Genomic DNA, 16891 nt, shown 5'->3' on the forward strand with positions numbered 1-16891 from the left:
TAAAAACAATGTCAAAATTTCCCGCGCATCGCGCGGGTTTACGGCTAGTGTTATTTAAAAACTGAAAACATGTGTTTAAACTTGATACCAAACAAGGCCTCATATCTGGAACTTCAAAGAAGGGGAAGAAGACTGAGCTGCTCGGGTTCCCAATAAGGTGTTGTTGCTTTGATTCAAAACGCTGTCGTTTGAGTCACAAACATAACAGCCACTTTACTGGAGTATACTACAAAGACAGAATTAAACATAACTCTAAAACGGCATCGTTTTGTAGTTACCGTTAGGAACTTACTCTTTCCATGACAAGAAGCTATGAAAGGCCGAACAGAGGAACCAAGGAAGGAGAGAAAAACTCAAAAAAGAAAACCCAATTGGAGAAGAATTAAGAAATACAAACTAAACAAAGAGAACCAAGAGACCAATAAGCAATGCACAGAATTAAGCGGAGGCTTGCTTTGGTTATTGCCGTGAGCTTTAAGCCAAGGAAAAGAAATCGAAATTGAAATCGGAATTGGAATCAGATACAGAGTCGGAACCCACATATTACTCGTACAATTTATAAGTAACCGACTTTTTTTAATGAGGCCGACTTAGCGCCAATGCAAATAAATACCCACCCCACCAGGACACCACCCTCAGATTTCATACGTTAGGTTTATTCTTCTTGCTCTACTGCTAAACAAGAGGTTCACTTTTTTTTTTTTTTTTCTTGAAGATTCTTGTTCTTCAACCCTCAAGAACTGCTATAGTTTCTTCTTCTCTACCATGGCTGATGGAGAGGTCCAATATCCATCAACTTCTCGCTCCTACAAATTGATTAGTATAATTTCTAGCAGTGCTAGTTCCACGGTTTACAAGGCCGAGTATTCGAACACTGTGGTGGCAGTCAAAATAATTCATCTTGAAAAATCGGGTTCAAATTTGGAGAATGGTTTACGTGATGCAAGAGAAGTCTCACATGAAAACGTCCTTACTGCCTACTGTTTCTTTAGATCTAATGATTGTATTTGGGTGATATTGCCATTCATGTATTCTTTAACATCGATAAAAGATTATTTGCCTCATAGGTTAAACGAGCAACAAATTGCCATTATTTTGAAACCAACACTAACGGCATTGTCTTTTCTTCACGGACAGAATATATTTCACAGAAACTTGAAGCTATCTAATATTTTGATAGACTCGAATGGATCAGTTAAAATCTCTGACTTTGGTACCTCGAGCTCAAGTTCCAAGTATGTAAAAAGCAAAAAGTCAGTGTTATATTGGATTGCACCAGAGGCAAGAAACTCACGACAACGTAATAATGACAATGCTAAGGCTGATATATGGAGTTTTGGAATTTGCGCATTAGAATTATTTCATGGTGGTCCTCCTATAACTTGCCTCCCTAATTCAAAGCCTTTGCTACAACAAATTAGAGAAAGGATTGAATTGCCAGATGGGTATGAGAATTATATTACAAATCCAAGAAAATTGTCCGAAAAATTCTGTGAAGTAGTGAAGAGTTGCTTGAGTCCAAATCCTGAAAGCAGGCCCACAGCCAAAGAATTGCTACGTTACCAATTTTTCAAGAATCGCAGGAATAGTGAGGTTTGTCTCAAAAAACTGGTGAATGAGGTTGAAGGCAAGGTTAGGGAGATTAGTGAACCCAATATTACTTTGGGCAAATTTGATGAAACGTTAGGCTTATTAAAATCAGGTGGTGGAGTTGATGATAGAAGGGTTACCATGCAGATTCAAGTACCTTCTCAAGCACACACTGAGGTAATTATCTATACTTTTGAGTTTACTTTGCATTTAAAATTTTGAACTCTATATTAAACGTGCTATTAAAACTTGATTTATAACAAAATGCAGCATGACCTTATGATAACTTGTATGTGTATTTGCATAGCTATGACTTTTTATAAGTCTCAAATTATATGTGAGGGTTTTAATTAGATTTATATTTTGAATGCTTTAGCTCAAGAGTTGAATCCTATTTTACAATGTTATTTAATATTTGTTTAGTAAGGTTCATTTAGTTTGTCAAATTTGGTTTCTCTATATTAGAGGTAACACGAGTTCCATCCAACAAAAAATAAGAAAATAATAATAATAAGTTCTAATTCTGTTGCTTTCTTTTTGGTTGTTAAATGCAGAATATTGAGGCTGATGGTATGGTTCATAGGGCAACTAAGCGAAGTAGAGTAGTACACGCTAATTCCACTCAGGTAAATCTATACTTTGAGTTTCTATTGTATTTAAAATTTTTGAACTTTATATTTGAACTCATTGTCAAAAATAATATTGAGACTGATGGTACATTCTTTGTGGTTGTTAAATGTAGAATATTGAGTCTATTGCTACAATTGATAGGGTTACTCAAACAATCAATGAGTCAACTCAAGCAAATGTAGGTCCTAGTGCCAATGGACATGTAAATGTGGGTCTTCAGTCTGAAATTGTTGAACCACCCAATGGGTCAACTCAGGTAAATCTATACTTTTGAGTTTCCATTGCATTTAAAATTTTGAACTTTATATTTGAATTCATTGTCAAAAATAATATTAAGATTGATGGTACATTCTATGTGGTTGTTAAATGCAGAATATTGGGACTAATGGAACAATTGATAGGGTTACTCAATCTCAACATTTTCAAACAATCAATGAGTCAACTCATGTAAATGTAAGTCCTAGTGTCAATGGACATGTAAATGAGGATACTCGGTCTCAACTTTATGAACCACCCAATGGGTCAACTCAGGTAAATCTATACTTTCGAGTTTCCATTGCATTTAAAATTTTGTACTTTATATTTGAACTCATTGTCACAACAAGCTCTTACAAGAAAAGAAAGTGTTATTTGAGCTTGGTCTATGACAAAATGGAGCAATAGAAAGTACCTTAATAACATTTTGAGCATATGATCGTGTGTGTGGGTTTGTATAGCTATGAATTTTAACCAATGACGAAGCCTTAATTATACATAATGGTCATAATAAGATTTTGGGGTCTATTTTGAATGCTTTAGACCACAACAAGTTAAATCATATTCTACAATGTAATCTAATATTTGTTTTGTGGGGTTCATTTAGTTTGTCAAATTTGGTTTCACTAGATTACAGCATTTATTAAAAATAATAATAATACTAAATAACGAGTTCTAATTTGTTACCTTCTTTTTTGGTTGTTAAATGCAGAATATTGAGACTTATGGTATAGTTGGTAGGGTTTCTCAATCGGGTCCTAGTGATAATGGACATGTAAATGAGGGTACTCAATCTCAACCTTTTCAACCACCCCCTGCATCAACTCAGGTAAATCTATACTTTCGAGTTTCCATTACATTTGAAATTTTGAACTTTATATTTGAACTCATCGTCACAACAAGCTCTTACAAGAGGTGAGGAAGTGTTATTTGAGCTTGGTCTATGATAAAATGGACCAATAGAAATTATTTTACTAACATTTTGAGCTTATGATCATCGTGTGTGTGGGTCTGTAGAGCTATGAATTTTATCAGTAACAAAGTGTCAATTGTGAGTTAAATACTATTCTACAAATTTGTTTTGTTAAGTTCTTTTAGTTTGTCAAAATCGGCTTCATTAGATTAGAGATAACGATTTCCATACATCAAAAAATATAAAATAATAATAACAATAATAACAAATTCTAATTTTGCTACCTTTTTTTTTTTGGTTTTTAAATGCAGGATATTGGGACTTATGATACGGTTCGTAGGGTTACTCAGCGGATTGGAGCTGGTCATGCTAGGATTCCTACATCTCGACCTTCTCAATTACCACACGAGTCAACTCTAGTAATTAAGGGTCCTAGTGGCAATGGACAGGTAAATGAGGAGGGTCCTCACTCTCGACCTTCTAGACCAGCCACTGAGTCAACTCTGAGTCCTAGTGCCAATGAGACCAATGAGGCTATTACTATGGACTACCCTGATGATCCAGATCTAATTTTTCAAAGGATTTGGCTGAGAAATTGGGATGAAAAGTTAAAGTAAAAGATACCTGCGATCTCTCAGCTTTCAACTAACGTGAAAGATATGAATACCTTCATGGATGATGAAATAAGGAACATCATAGAATATCGTAATGAAATAAGAAACATCATAGAACACCTAGGGTTGAAAGATTTCCTGCTTAATCCCAATATCCACTCAAGTCCTAGGCAAATTGTGCTTGATAGTATGAGCTTTGGGGAATTGCTCAATGCCTTATTAGATTGCATGAAAAAGCAAATGAATGAGGTCGGTAATTTAGAGAATTTATATTTACTATCAGATAACAGTGTGTCTGAGCAAGAGCAAATGATGAAGAGGTTGCTTCAGTCAGTGTTGACCTTGCTGCACGAGGAGGAGGAGATCATTCAACATTTCAAGACTCAACGTTCTTTTTAATCTTGTTTCTAGTAGTTGGGAACTTTCATTTTTGTTATTCAAAATAGAATTTAATTTTGGAATTTGTCATTAGCATTTAATAAATTGTTATCGTGTTTGACAATGGAAAAATTATGAATGTTTTTTTAGTTGTTATTTTGAAATTTTATTTTTGGCTTCTCATGCCTCTTCTAATTTCTGATTTGGGGCTTTATACCAAAAACAGTTTATTTCTATGACAAGTGTTTTGTACCAAAAGATTAGGCCCTAATTAAATTTTGTAATTAATTTATCCTTATTTAGCAAACAAATTTAACACATTATTTCAGGAAAAATGCCCTAACACCCCCTAAATTTTGAGATAGTGGCTGTTTGACCCAATGAACTTTTATTTTGACCAATTTGATACCTATGTGCCAAATAGTTACTTTTGTTAGTCTCTCCGTTTAATAACGTTCTACTCTAATTCAAGTGACATGCACAAGTAAAAAACATTTTGCAAAACCAATTGCAAGTTTGCAACCGACTGAGAGAGACAAAAACGAACAGAACATCACACCTTTTAGTTTCAAGAGACAGGAAAAGGAAGTAAGAAACAGTTTCAAATCTGTAAAGACTAATCATCTACAAAACTAAAAATCAAAAACGAACAGGGCAACACACCTTTTAACTCATAAATAATTTCCCTATTATCTTTAGAATATTTTCTCAGTAACATTTTTGATAGATTAGGACCACGTCTCGACAACCATTAGATGCATTTTCTCTCTCATTCAGTTTGGTACTGTTAATTACAGGAAAGTACAAATACAACATAACTCTTCATCCTTTTGAGAATTTTAGAAGAGAAAAACGGCCGTAATGACAAATCCCATAACAAAAAAAAAAGAAAGAAGCAATGAGAGAGAGAGAGAGAGACAAGTGATAAAATGTTAGGAATTCAGGAGGGCAAGGAGGTCAGCCCACCTTCTTCCAGATGGAAGCGGCTCAGGAGCTCCACGCCAACTCAATTCCTCACCCTCCTTTTCTCTAGTTTGTTTCTCTCTCTCAAAAAAAAAAAAAAAAAGTATCGTTTTGAAATTTTCAGATCTGAAATAGATCTTTCGTTTTTGTTTTTCTAATTTTGCAAATGATGAAGTGGTTCTCTCTCAATCAGTTGCAAACCTGCAATTACTTTTGCAAAATGTTTTTTCCCCATGCATGTCACGTGAATTAGAGTAGAACGTTAGTATTAAACAGGGAGACCAACAGAAGCAGTTATTTAGCACACATGTAAAGTGTAGTGCTAAATTATTCAAAATAAAATTCAAGCAGTCAAATAGCCACTACCTCAAAGTTTAAGAATATGTGAAAATCATGATATAAAGTGTTATACTTGTTTGAAGTACTCGAAACAAAACAAAAAACATTTGGCACCATTTTTCTAATAATAAAAAAAATAAACATAATTATGTGATTGGTATAAATACATGTTTTTTTTTTTAACTGTACTTCTACTAACAAGAGAGACAGTCCTAGGCCAAAAAAAACTGCCTTTTCTCTCTCACCTCCTTTTCCTTCCCATATGATCTCTCTCTCCCTCGCTTCTCTAGAAAAGAAGAAATATCCACAGCCACAAATTTACACAAATTATTTACAACCAAAACCCATTCTAATCAAGTCCAAAAACTACTCTACAAAACCAAAAAAACTTAACACAGTATACAAACTATTCACCACAAAAACCCATTTTTAATCAAGGCCAGAAACAATGAGCCATCATTTCAACTCTATTCCATTCATCCCTTGATGGATAATGCTGCCAAATAGTTCAACACAAAACAATCTCATACAGTACTATCAAACATTTCACATGTTGCATTCTATCTCATAGACACATCTAGACATAAACCCTTTATTCTCTCCTCACCAAGTGAGGGAGAGAGATTTGAGTTTGAGAGAGAGAGTGAGTATGTCAATGTGTTATCATATGGATTGTGAAATATTAAATTGAAAAAATATTTCTTTTTCTTTTTTGTAACAAAGACAACTTCTTTAAGTGAATTTTTTTTTTTTTTTAACTTCAATCTATTGTGTTGGGGTATCATCACTTAGTGCACAAAATAAAGATGAATAATGCTTTCAGCAATTTTGTATGTTAACTATGTCAAGATTTCATGAGTTCTTCAATCTTGTATTATATACCTCAAATAAGATTTATATGTGCCCTCTTTTTTTATTTAATACACTCGTATCTCTTTTTTCCCCATAGGGAAAAGGTCTGCCTGTCTAGTATGGTAGTACTAGTGGTAGTACCTCTTAAAGATCACATTTCCCCAACTAAGAAATACGGGCAGATACACACCAAGCAACCGAGAGGATAACGGCAATGTGCCATTTTAACTTCACACATAGCAACAAATTATACATGAATTATAAGTTAGAAACTATAAATTACAAAGTTTAAGGCCAATGCCCCGTGATGTATCTTGCTTCATTGGGAAATGAAGGTTTTACACCATTGTAGATATCAAAGGCCCTTTGACAAAGGGTAGATCAATCTGGTCGAGAAATAGATCTACGTTCTGTGATGCCTTCTACACAACAGATAATGAGATAATAGGCAAACAACAACGGTCACGTCCTTATAAAATTTTCATCTTACAAGTTTGCAACGCCTTCCTACAGAATGGTGACTATCCTCAAAGAAATATTACGTAAAAAAATTCAAAACTAACCTTATTAATTCAAATGCCAAAAATTTGTAAAGTATGAAAACATAACTCCAAAACATCAGGTGCATAAAATACTAAGCAATGAAAGTGCAAAATACAAGGAGTTTGATCTTGTTCCAAAATTCTTAAACTAACCTTATTTGGACAACAATTAGCAAAAGCCCCTAAACTTGTTATTCCTCGAAATCTGAAATTGAAAGGGGAGAAAAGGGGGATGAGTTTCATAAATCAATAAATAACCAAATTTCAACTATAAATAATAATAAAAAATTTGATAGGTATCAACTATAAATAAAATTTTGCATAAAATAAAACTTCAAAAGCTTAGAGACTATATTTCAGTTCAAATAGGAAAATTAATTCATATAATTTAAAACGGATTTTGAAAACAGAAACTTATAATTGTAATGGGTTCCAAAGACAACAAAAATTATAATTTGTAATGAGTTCAAAATTTTCATTGGACTTGAAATGATAACCATATTTAATCAGATTCTTAACAATTTTTATGACAATGGTCACAATATATCTTCATGACTTGGCTTAGAATCACATGTCCGCCCATGATACGACCCTAAAGAAACTAGTTTCTGAGACAATGTATAGCCCCACTTTAACTGGGTCCATAACATAGTCAAAATGTACAATAAATTTATCAAATTTATCCAGTTTCATTTTAGTTCAAATCCAAAAATCATATAGAATAAAATCAGAGTTTAGACATATATTTCCTTCAAATATGGGTTCTTTTAAAAATTTACGCATTCCTAATCCAAGTTTGAGGAAATAGGAACCATCTAAAAATCCAATTGGGTTTAATACAATTATAATATTTCAATGAGGAAGAAATTATATTTCTTTTCTTTAAATCTATGCGGCAAAATTAGCTAAATAAAATTTTTTAATGAAATACAAAAGAGTATTTAATAAATAGAACTTTGTTTTTGAAGCAAATAAAACTAGCAAAGATAAGATTACTGACCTATCAACAAGCTTATAAAAACTGAATACTTCTCTTTAAGATCAACAAGTTGAACCAAAAACCAATTTTTAGAATAATCCAACTGATTCAATCTTATATAAATAATACAATTTAACAATGGATTAGTTAGCAAAAATTTTGTAATGATGGCACAGAAGCTCTCTAAAAGTTTCTAAAGAGTGCTTGGATCTGGTTCCTTAACTAGAATACGAAAACTAACTTGTTGCCTAATGGTCCTTTTGGATTAAGGGAGAGTAGGGGAGTTAGCAAGAACCACAAAGCACAATCACGTCTTAAGGTTCACAAATCCCTAAATCCACGCATCAAAGAGAGGAGAACCACAACATTATCCATTGAAAAAGTTTTCTTATAAGTAGCTCTACTACTGTAATTTTTGTATAGCTATGATAACCTGGGTGCTTAGTTTGATATCATACCAAAAAAGACTAAACCATCAATGTATAATACAAGCCTATCTATGTTGTAAATATATACCTGCCGAGACTAGAGAATCATCTCCCCACCTAAACCATTAGATATTCCTCATTCAACCTAGCCTTACTTTATGGCCCCTACAATCTCAAACCATCCTCATCTCTTCAAAGATTCAACTCACACCAGACCGTGTCTTTTCCTAAGGCAAGCCACTAACTCCAAAAGGCAGCACCACATCCCCTATGATGGTTATTAAAAAAACTTACGGGTTAAAAAACACTTAATTACTGGGAAAAGTGAAATTTTATAATGCACCAAGAATCTGGGTTTCTTTTGCTCACTATAATTAGATTCTTGCCACATGTTATTCGCATCATACCAATTGCAACTACAAATCGACAACGAAACATGTTTTAATAGAACAGAATCTAATTGAAACTAATTGCACATGTAACACATCTAAAGAGAAAATATAGTAAAATAAAATTTATATACACCAAGCAAGGTGCTACTTAGTACTTATATTGTAAAGCTTTCCAGTTGATCAAAAATGTTAGACAATTCTACATATATATCCAATGAAGGAGAAAAAAAGGGGGGGGGGGGGGGATGGGATAATTTTTTGTGCCTGCCACCAGACTCTTGTGCCACACTATTCTTTCATTCATTTCCTGACATTTTGCTAAGTTGATACAAGAGTATTTAAGATGTTCCATAGAGTTTGAAACCTTCTCTTGCTATTATACCATTTAAGATGACCCCACTGTGTCTAGTGGGATTTAATGTGATATGCATCCTTTTGATTTTGTTGGGAAAAAAATAAAAATAAAAAGAATCATCCTCTTATAACCTCTCTAATCCAGCGATAAACTATATTTGTGCATATTGATAGGAGAAGAAATGAAACACTGGTTTCCACTTGACAATACAAGAGAAATTTCACATTATTTTATTATGTAAGGGACACTAGGAGTTAATTCATACGAGGAGTTAATAGCTATTACAGGGGTTAGCACTAAATTCAAAACAAAAATCACATACACTTTTATAAGTTTATCTTAATATATTTTAAATCCATTTCTTAACAAGCCAAAAAAGGGGGAAAAACTAAATCAGAATGGGCTCTATTTTAACTGAAATAAACAAGTGTGACGCCATTTATATGTGGCACTAGATACATGTGGAAAGCTTTCAGCTTTCAGTGTTTGCCAATCCTCCCTCCGTTTAGTTGTGTTGTGGTCCATGTATGTTCATTTTCAACAACTATTGGAAACTAGAATACTAAATTGATATTATATTATTTCCTGGATACCAGAACAAGTACAACTTTGACAGCTAAAATATCATGTTGTTCTAAAGTTAAAAAGTATCACATTCTGTTCACACATATATTTTACCTGATCAGTTTTCTAGCTCTTATAGCCGCCCACATCAAGCCGATCATTGCAGATAAAGGCTTTCCACATATGTAGCTGCTTCCATTCTTGGATTGGGATCACATAATATACTTGTACAGGTATGATCTGTCAAATTCCATTCTACCAATTTGTAATACCATTCTCCGGTTATTCCAACATATTTAACTTGAGTCTCCCGCATTAAAACCTTTTCACCATTCTTTGACACGCACATAGGCCTCAAACAAGTGCCCAAATATGGAATGGTCGCCAATCTAGTCCAAGATTCCTTCATCACCCATAGCTGAATACACAAGTTTTTGCGGGATTCGCCAGTGCACACAGATAGACACAGGTGTTCTCCAAAAGTCCCCAACTCCCATAAACCTGTTGTATAGAAACATTTTCCTGATGATCTGTCTCTTATGCAATACAAAACAGATTCTGGCCATGGCAGCTCATGAAATATCTCCTCTGCTAAGTCAAAATAAACGATTGACGGCTTCCCATATTTCCTAGCACTCCAATAAATTGCCCCGTTGCAGTAGGTAGTCTTTGGGATCAATGGAAGACTGCAGTTATAAATATTGTCCACATCCACCAGAATTGTCTTCCAAGTAAAGGTCTTGAGTGAAAAGATCTCAATCCTTTTCATATCAAAAGGGAAAATCTGGAAAGGCCTTACTATCTTATGATCATCAGTGGAATAATCATAGCCAAAACCAAAACGGTAAAACCAACAAGACATTGAATCAGGTGTTGATGTTGGTCTTGGTATGTTTTTGTAACTTTTGGTAGATGGGTTCCAAACCAAATATTCAGATGTACGTTTGCGCCTGTTATATAATTCAATACATACCAAGCCATTGCAAGAAGCCAAGTTTGTCTCAACATATTCTTCACCCCACAATGGAAAACCTTGAAAATCAACATCAACTGGTTGACCATGAACACAGGTTTGAAATAGTGCTTCATAACCTAACGATAAAACACAATTGTCAGTAAAAACAATGACGTTCATGCAGCTGGGGTTTTGAGATGCTCTCTGAAAATGGGATTTAGCGAATCGGCAACTACTAATCAAAGTGTGCCATGCTTTGGATACGCACTTGAATCGCATAAGAGACTTCACAGGTAGTCTTGAAAGTATGTCCTCGACGAGGTCATTTGGGATCGTAAAGCTTTGCCGTCGTGCCTTGCAGATTCGCATGCTTCAGTTCAGGTCCTTGGCTCTCTATAATCAATATATATAGAGAGAAAGAAAAAATGATTAAATAGTTGTATTTTAAATCCAGTAATTAGAAATGTAACAAATTAAAATTTACAGTTTCAAAAGTATTAAACCCTAAAAATTCAAAAAGTAACAAATTAAACCCTCAACTCATTAGAAGTAAAATGACAGGTAGCAGCAAAATGAAAGGGTCCATTCTAAACAAAGTTGTGTGTTAATTTGGGGTATTGTGTGCTGCCCTAGCTTTGTAAAAGTTGTTGGTTGTGCCCCTGCAGTGCATTGCATAATTTTATGTGGTAGGACACCTAAGAAGTCCTAAGAAGCCAAATCAGTTATAAATGATTAGCCAAAAATATTTACAAAAATAATAATAGAAAAATAATCAGTTATATATATATAACTGATTACGCTTATTTATAGTTTCTTGATTAATGGTTGCCTATCTAGTAGTGAGTATTCCATTGTCACTGTATGTAATTTCTTATCCTATCTAAGGAATTTTCTGCAGATCTATGTAAAGTCTTCTGATTAATGGTGGTACTTTTTAGTGTTTTTGTTTTGATCCATAAAGCTTCCCAATTAATCAAGATATAGTTTCTTAACTAATCGTCCAGGCACAATTCTTCAAGCCATACCATCTGAAATAAGAGAAGGTATCTCGTGTGTTGGACATATGCATCCTCCTCATAACGTGTGGATCCCTCACGGCTGTGAGGTCCACGGTGATAGGGAGGATGCATATAACCTATGACAAAATTATTGCTAAAATAAAAGCACTGAATCTCTCAACAATCATTGCATTCAGCATGGACAGAAAATCCCTGCTTCACATCTTGTTTTATTATTCCATCCTCAATATTTTAATAAACTCAACCACCTTACAGCCTGCCTTGAATACATCCGTATGCAAATGGGTTAAAACCAAATGATGCCATATATATAATAAGACAGTCAAATTATGACTTGTCATTAGTGGGATAAAAATAATGCATCTATAAGACAGATTGATACAATTTTCTGTATAGAGACAATATGCTCATAACATTTTCCTTCTATTTAACATAAACCCAATCTGCTCAAAACAAGTAAAATTCCCATTGCATCAAGCCACCCCCAATAAAAATAAAAATAAAAAGCTTCCAACCCTAGAAGAAAAATAAAATAGAATAAAAGCCTGGAAAACTATACACCATGTTATAGGAATAAATCACCACAACCCCACCTTAAACTATTACAATCTCCATCACTTGTTACTCCCACCACCAGCACCACTGATATTAATAAAGAGAGAAAGAGAGAGAGAGAGAGTACTTCGTAAGAAAATTAATAGCTGAAGAAGTTTACAGCTCACATACTGCTAAACTGGTATGACATCATTCTTTGACGCGTCTTCACACCTTAAAACAATACCGTCGAGGCTAGCAGATAAAATGCATTTGGTCCATTGGCATCAGTTATATATATATATATATTTGGTTTCAAAATTGAACCATGATTCCAATATCAAATTCCTAAGTGTCTTGCTTCACATATTTTTTTTAAATGTATCACTGATATTGTTAGAAGTTACTACTACTACTACTACTATGCACAATACTCAACTGGGCTTATCAAAATATAAATAAGTTTAACAAGAGTATCCAATCAAAATCACAAAAATGAATTGCAAACGAAAAAGAAATGGAAGAAGAGTGTTGGTGCAAACACAATAATAATGGAAATAATACACAAAGAGAAACTGAATAGTACTTCTGAATATTATTAATATAAAGAAAGGAAATACACAACACTATTTGGACTGAGGCGCGGCACTCGCTCTCTTTAAGGAGATTCAAGCCCTTGGTTGGCTAACTCTCCATTAAGTGGGTTAATGGCTCTTCATTGTCTATAATAAAAATGGAGTATTAATTCGGGCCATTTACTCACCAACGGATATGGTAATTATTCTGAATGGACTGTCAAGTAGGAGGATCCAAGGGGCTGATTCATTTCCATTTTTGATACCTCCACTCTTCACCTCTCCCTTGCGCACTTATCTAGCCCAATATCTGAGACAATTCATGTTAGCCCATTAATCACCACAATTAAAAAGAATAAAAAAGTCTCTCTCCTTTTCAATGTGAGATTAAACATTTTTCACAACTCTTCATCTTCCATATTCACTCCACATCTTTACATTTATTTTATAACATTTACTCATTTTAATTATTTAATATTAAAATGTTCCAACAAAGAGTACCTTTTAGGGTTGAGTTGACGGCAAAATCTGGTGATGGGCGGAGAACAAGCTTGGAGAGCAAATCTGGGCAGATGGAATAAATAGTACTGTAGTATTTATTTACGCTTCATTTGTTTCGAAATAAAATATTTTACACTGAAAACTACATCCATCAATGGCCTTCAAAACAGTTTTAGCTGCAGCAGAATGCTATGGAAGTTAAAACATGATCATTCTAGACTACAGAAATATGAGAAAAGAGACAGTGTGTTGGTATAGTTCCACAGATAACCATTCAACAACTTTAAACCCCCAAGAGTCAGAGAAAATTTTGTATATTTATTGACAAGAACCTATTCAAGACCCAAGAAAGCATTTCAACGAACAGATTGTAGGCAATAACAAAACTCCACAATAGCATACAACTGGGATTTTGCATAGCTCAAAAGCAAGAGCAACACTCAATAACCAGCCAAACTACGAATACCCAGTTGAGAAAAGTTGGTAAGAATTCAGATAATGTTCAAAATTTTACAAAGCAAAAGTGATAAGTGAGAGATAGTGACAAAAATTAAGCAAAGTAAAATACTGACCTCTGACTCTGTGAGTGCTTGGAACAGAGAAGAGAGGGCTGAGAATGCTGAAGATGACGCAGAGGAAGCCACAATCTCAAGCCTTACTTTTTGGTGAGAGAGAGGCTATTGAACGAGACTGTTGAACGAGATGGGTCTCAGCGATGAGGCAGAGAGAAAAAAAAATAGAAGGAAAAAGGAAGGAAGAAGAGAAGCAGAGAGAGAGAGAGAAAGAAAAGAAAAAAAAAAAAAATTTAATGAGAAAAGAGAGAGGGAAATTTTAGCTACTTGCTAAATTTTAGTTATACCATCATTACTGTAGCATGTATTTTAACCATTCAACAACTTTACTGTAGCAATATAGTTATCTAACACCACTATCACCAGTGCTCTAGCTTCCGTTAATCCACCAACGTTAACCCCTGTTGAAATTCAAATTTTGATTTGGAAATTGGGCAGGTTCGATGAAGGTAAAAAAAAGAAAAAAAAAGGCTTTTTCATTTTCAATCTTTATTTTGGAGCTCTCTCTCTCATCACTACCACCACCACCGTTTGGCTGCCACTTCCTTCCATCTCAACGTTGGCAACATTTCTGCACTTGTAGGTTGCCAATTTTGTTCTTTTTTTTTCCAAACTTCTTGTTATTGTGGCCTCGTGTTCTTATTATTAGGGGCTGTGGGTTCATGTTAGTGTAGTGCTGAAATCTGATTTTTTTTTTTTTTTATTTAATTGGTTAGGATTTGATATTTACAACAGTTATAATGATACGAGATGTTTGCATCCAACGGAACAACGAACTGGGGGCTAGTACTTTGCAACAATATCAGAATCTAGCTTATCAAAAAAAAAAAAAAAAAATCAGAATCTAGTGTTAGAAAAAAATAGAAGCAAATATTTGTTCATTCGTTGGGTGTATCTCATTTCCACCTTTTAAGTCCTTTTTTTTTATAGGAATTTTGAAGTGGGTCATTGCCATAGAATCATATTTCGTATTTTTGTCTTGCATTTTAGTTCATTTTTATATTTTAAAAATGAACAAAGCTGTACTTAATATTTGATTTTGATAAAAGCTAAAAAGAGAATTTTGAAGTTGATCTTTGTCCATTTAGAGGAGTTATTTAGCATTGACCTCTAAGTTAATAGGCAATTGTCCCCTTGTTATTCACCTTATTACTAAATGTCCCACCATTTTTTCAGTGGCATAGAAAATTGCTTGTTGAAAGGCTTCACAGAGTTTTTTGGTTTGTCTAAACTTGTGGCGTTGTATTCATGTTAACATGGAACTAAAATAAGTTAATGAAATTTCTTGTCCTATATCATGTCAAATAATTTTACATTATTTCACTTTTCTTTTGTCATTTCGGTTTGTTTTGTGATTTTCATAGCACTCTATGTTTAATTTGATGCATGAGGCTTCAACATGTATGCAGCGTGGATGTGCGAGGCTTCAGCAAGCTAAGAATGATGATGAGGATTAACATCATCAATTTAGCATGGATGGCATGAATATCTTGCAACAGAAATAGAAGATGCAAATGACTAGCAACATGGATAAAATTAAAAGTATGAGTAATAGGTGGAGTGGCTCTTTATCCAAGGGAGCTGTTAGTAGGGTTAATTAGAGTTAGAATTCAGCCAATAAATTCCTAGTTTTTAGGTAGAGCTATCAGATTGAGATATGTTCAATTATCTTATTATTGTAATTCGATTGATAATTAACTTTATAACAAACATTGTGCTTGTTATAAATTTTATAAGTGCTTGTGGGATATGGGAGGTAAGGGCCGGAGTTCAAATCTCAAGAAGGGAGTTTCACACACATATATACTTAGATTTTGTTAGAATATAATTTCTATTTTGTATTAAAAAAAATTTTAAAAAAATGAGATTTGAATAATAAAATAGACATATATTAATTCTAGAAATTCTCCTCTTGTTGGTTGTAGCTAGAAGTGTTGGGGGTAGCTAAAATTTGTTTGGGGTTTGATGTAGACATTATATTGTCTTTGGTCTATGTATATCCTGTTGATTCTTTTGTATTTGATATTATTTTGGTTAAATGGCACTTAAATAAATCATATTTGTGAATTATGTCATTTATTTGGATTATTTTACAATCTATTTGAAGCAAAACTATTTATTTTATAAGTCATTCAAAATCTGTTTTGAGTGATCAATATAAATCTTTTAACATTAAAGTATCATAAATTTTCTCAAAAGCAATCTAGTATGAAAGTGATAATTGACCTTAATTCTACTTGTGAAAATAAACACTCTTTTGCGTGAATTTGGATATGCCTATCAAGTGTCTTGTTGAAACAATGGCAAAACTAAATAGCAATTTTGTTTACAAATTTAAAAATAATTTTTAAAAAAGTTCCACCAAATGTGCCATTGCTTGATGAATTGCCCCTAATGTAGCTATGGTGCTCAACTGCTCATACATATTATATGACATTGTGACTCCACATGCAGTTGGCCATCTTCATCTTGTGTAAAGGAGTAAGGGCAAGGCTTGTGTCCAGTGAAAATTTTCACTGGACATGGCAAGATTTGGACATATGTTCAAGAGTGGACACATGTCCAAGAGTAGACACGTGTCCAAAATCCAACGTGTCCAGTGAAAACTTTCACTGGACACAAGTCGGACCCAAGGAATAAAGACCTGTAGCACACGAACATCAACTCCTGTCCATATACTTAATTGAGAAGAGTTGTTAAGTTAAGCTCTTGGTGAATCAGAATTTTAGAAGCAAAGAAGAAGAAATAGTTACTTCAAGGGTAACCAACATCCTGAATTGAGAGAGAAAGCGATAAGAACAATTTGGTTAATTTTCTGGATGCTTCTCATTATGTTGCTTATTAGTTTATATACAAGAATTCCTTAATCCTTTTCCCGCAAAATAGAAGGGGGAAGTAGTAATATGCAATTAACAAGCATTTAAAATAAAAACCAAGACCA

General features: G+C 33.8%; 2 protein-coding genes across 5 annotated transcripts; one reads left to right on the plus strand and one right to left on the minus strand.

Moving 5' to 3' along the window:
* Positions 1 to 765: 765 nt before the first annotated feature.
* On the plus strand, positions 766 to 4005 carry LOC115974037 (serine/threonine-protein kinase 24-like). The gene is made up of 6 exons (XM_031094261.1): positions 766 to 1767; positions 2145 to 2216; positions 2333 to 2476; positions 2593 to 2751; positions 3188 to 3304; positions 3700 to 4005. Exons 1-6 carry the CDS (start codon positions 766 to 768, stop codon positions 4003 to 4005), a joined length of 1800 nt encoding a protein of 599 aa, XP_030950121.1.
* Positions 4006 to 6734: 2729 nt separating this feature from the next.
* Positions 6735 to 14165, minus strand: LOC115977532 (F-box/kelch-repeat protein At3g23880-like). 4 transcript variants are annotated; one of them, XR_004088562.1, is made up of 5 exons: positions 13951 to 14165; positions 13379 to 13554; positions 9909 to 11142; positions 7230 to 7281; positions 6735 to 6953 (listed from the first exon to the last, which is right to left on the minus strand). XR_004088562.1 is itself a non-coding variant. In XM_031099426.1 (4 exons), the coding sequence occupies exon 3, from the start codon at positions 11116 to 11118 to the stop codon at positions 9952 to 9954; it is 1167 nt and encodes a 388-aa protein (XP_030955286.1). In that variant the 5' UTR covers positions 11119 to 11142; positions 13379 to 13441; positions 13951 to 14165; the 3' UTR covers positions 6735 to 7281; positions 9909 to 9951. The 4 variants fall into 4 exon arrangements, 3 of the variants coding, with proteins under 3 accessions (XP_030955286.1, XP_030955285.1, XP_030955287.1); XM_031099426.1 differs by having other exon boundaries at positions 6735 to 7281; positions 13379 to 13441; XM_031099425.1 differs by having other exon boundaries at positions 6735 to 7281.
* Between the last annotated feature and the right edge of the window lie 2726 nt (positions 14166 to 16891).

This window comes from Quercus lobata, chromosome 2 (assembly GCF_001633185.2).
Source record: "Quercus lobata isolate SW786 chromosome 2, ValleyOak3.0 Primary Assembly, whole genome shotgun sequence".
NCBI lineage: Eukaryota > Viridiplantae > Streptophyta > Magnoliopsida > Fagales > Fagaceae > Quercus > Quercus lobata.

Coding starts and splice junctions, on each gene's coding strand:
- LOC115977532 (XM_031099426.1), bottom strand. CDS start 11,118: ATGCGAATCTGCAAGGCACGACGGCAAAGCTTTACGATCCCAAATGAC.
- LOC115974037 (XM_031094261.1), top strand. CDS start 766: ATGGCTGATGGAGAGGTCCAATATCCATCAACTTCTCGCTCCTACAAA. Junction 1,768..2,144: donor CTTCTCAAGCACACACTGAG/GTAATTATCTAT, acceptor TGTTAAATGCAG/AATATTGAGGCTGATGGTAT. Junction 3,305..3,699: donor CACCCCCTGCATCAACTCAG/GTAAATCTATAC, acceptor TTTTAAATGCAG/GATATTGGGACTTATGATAC.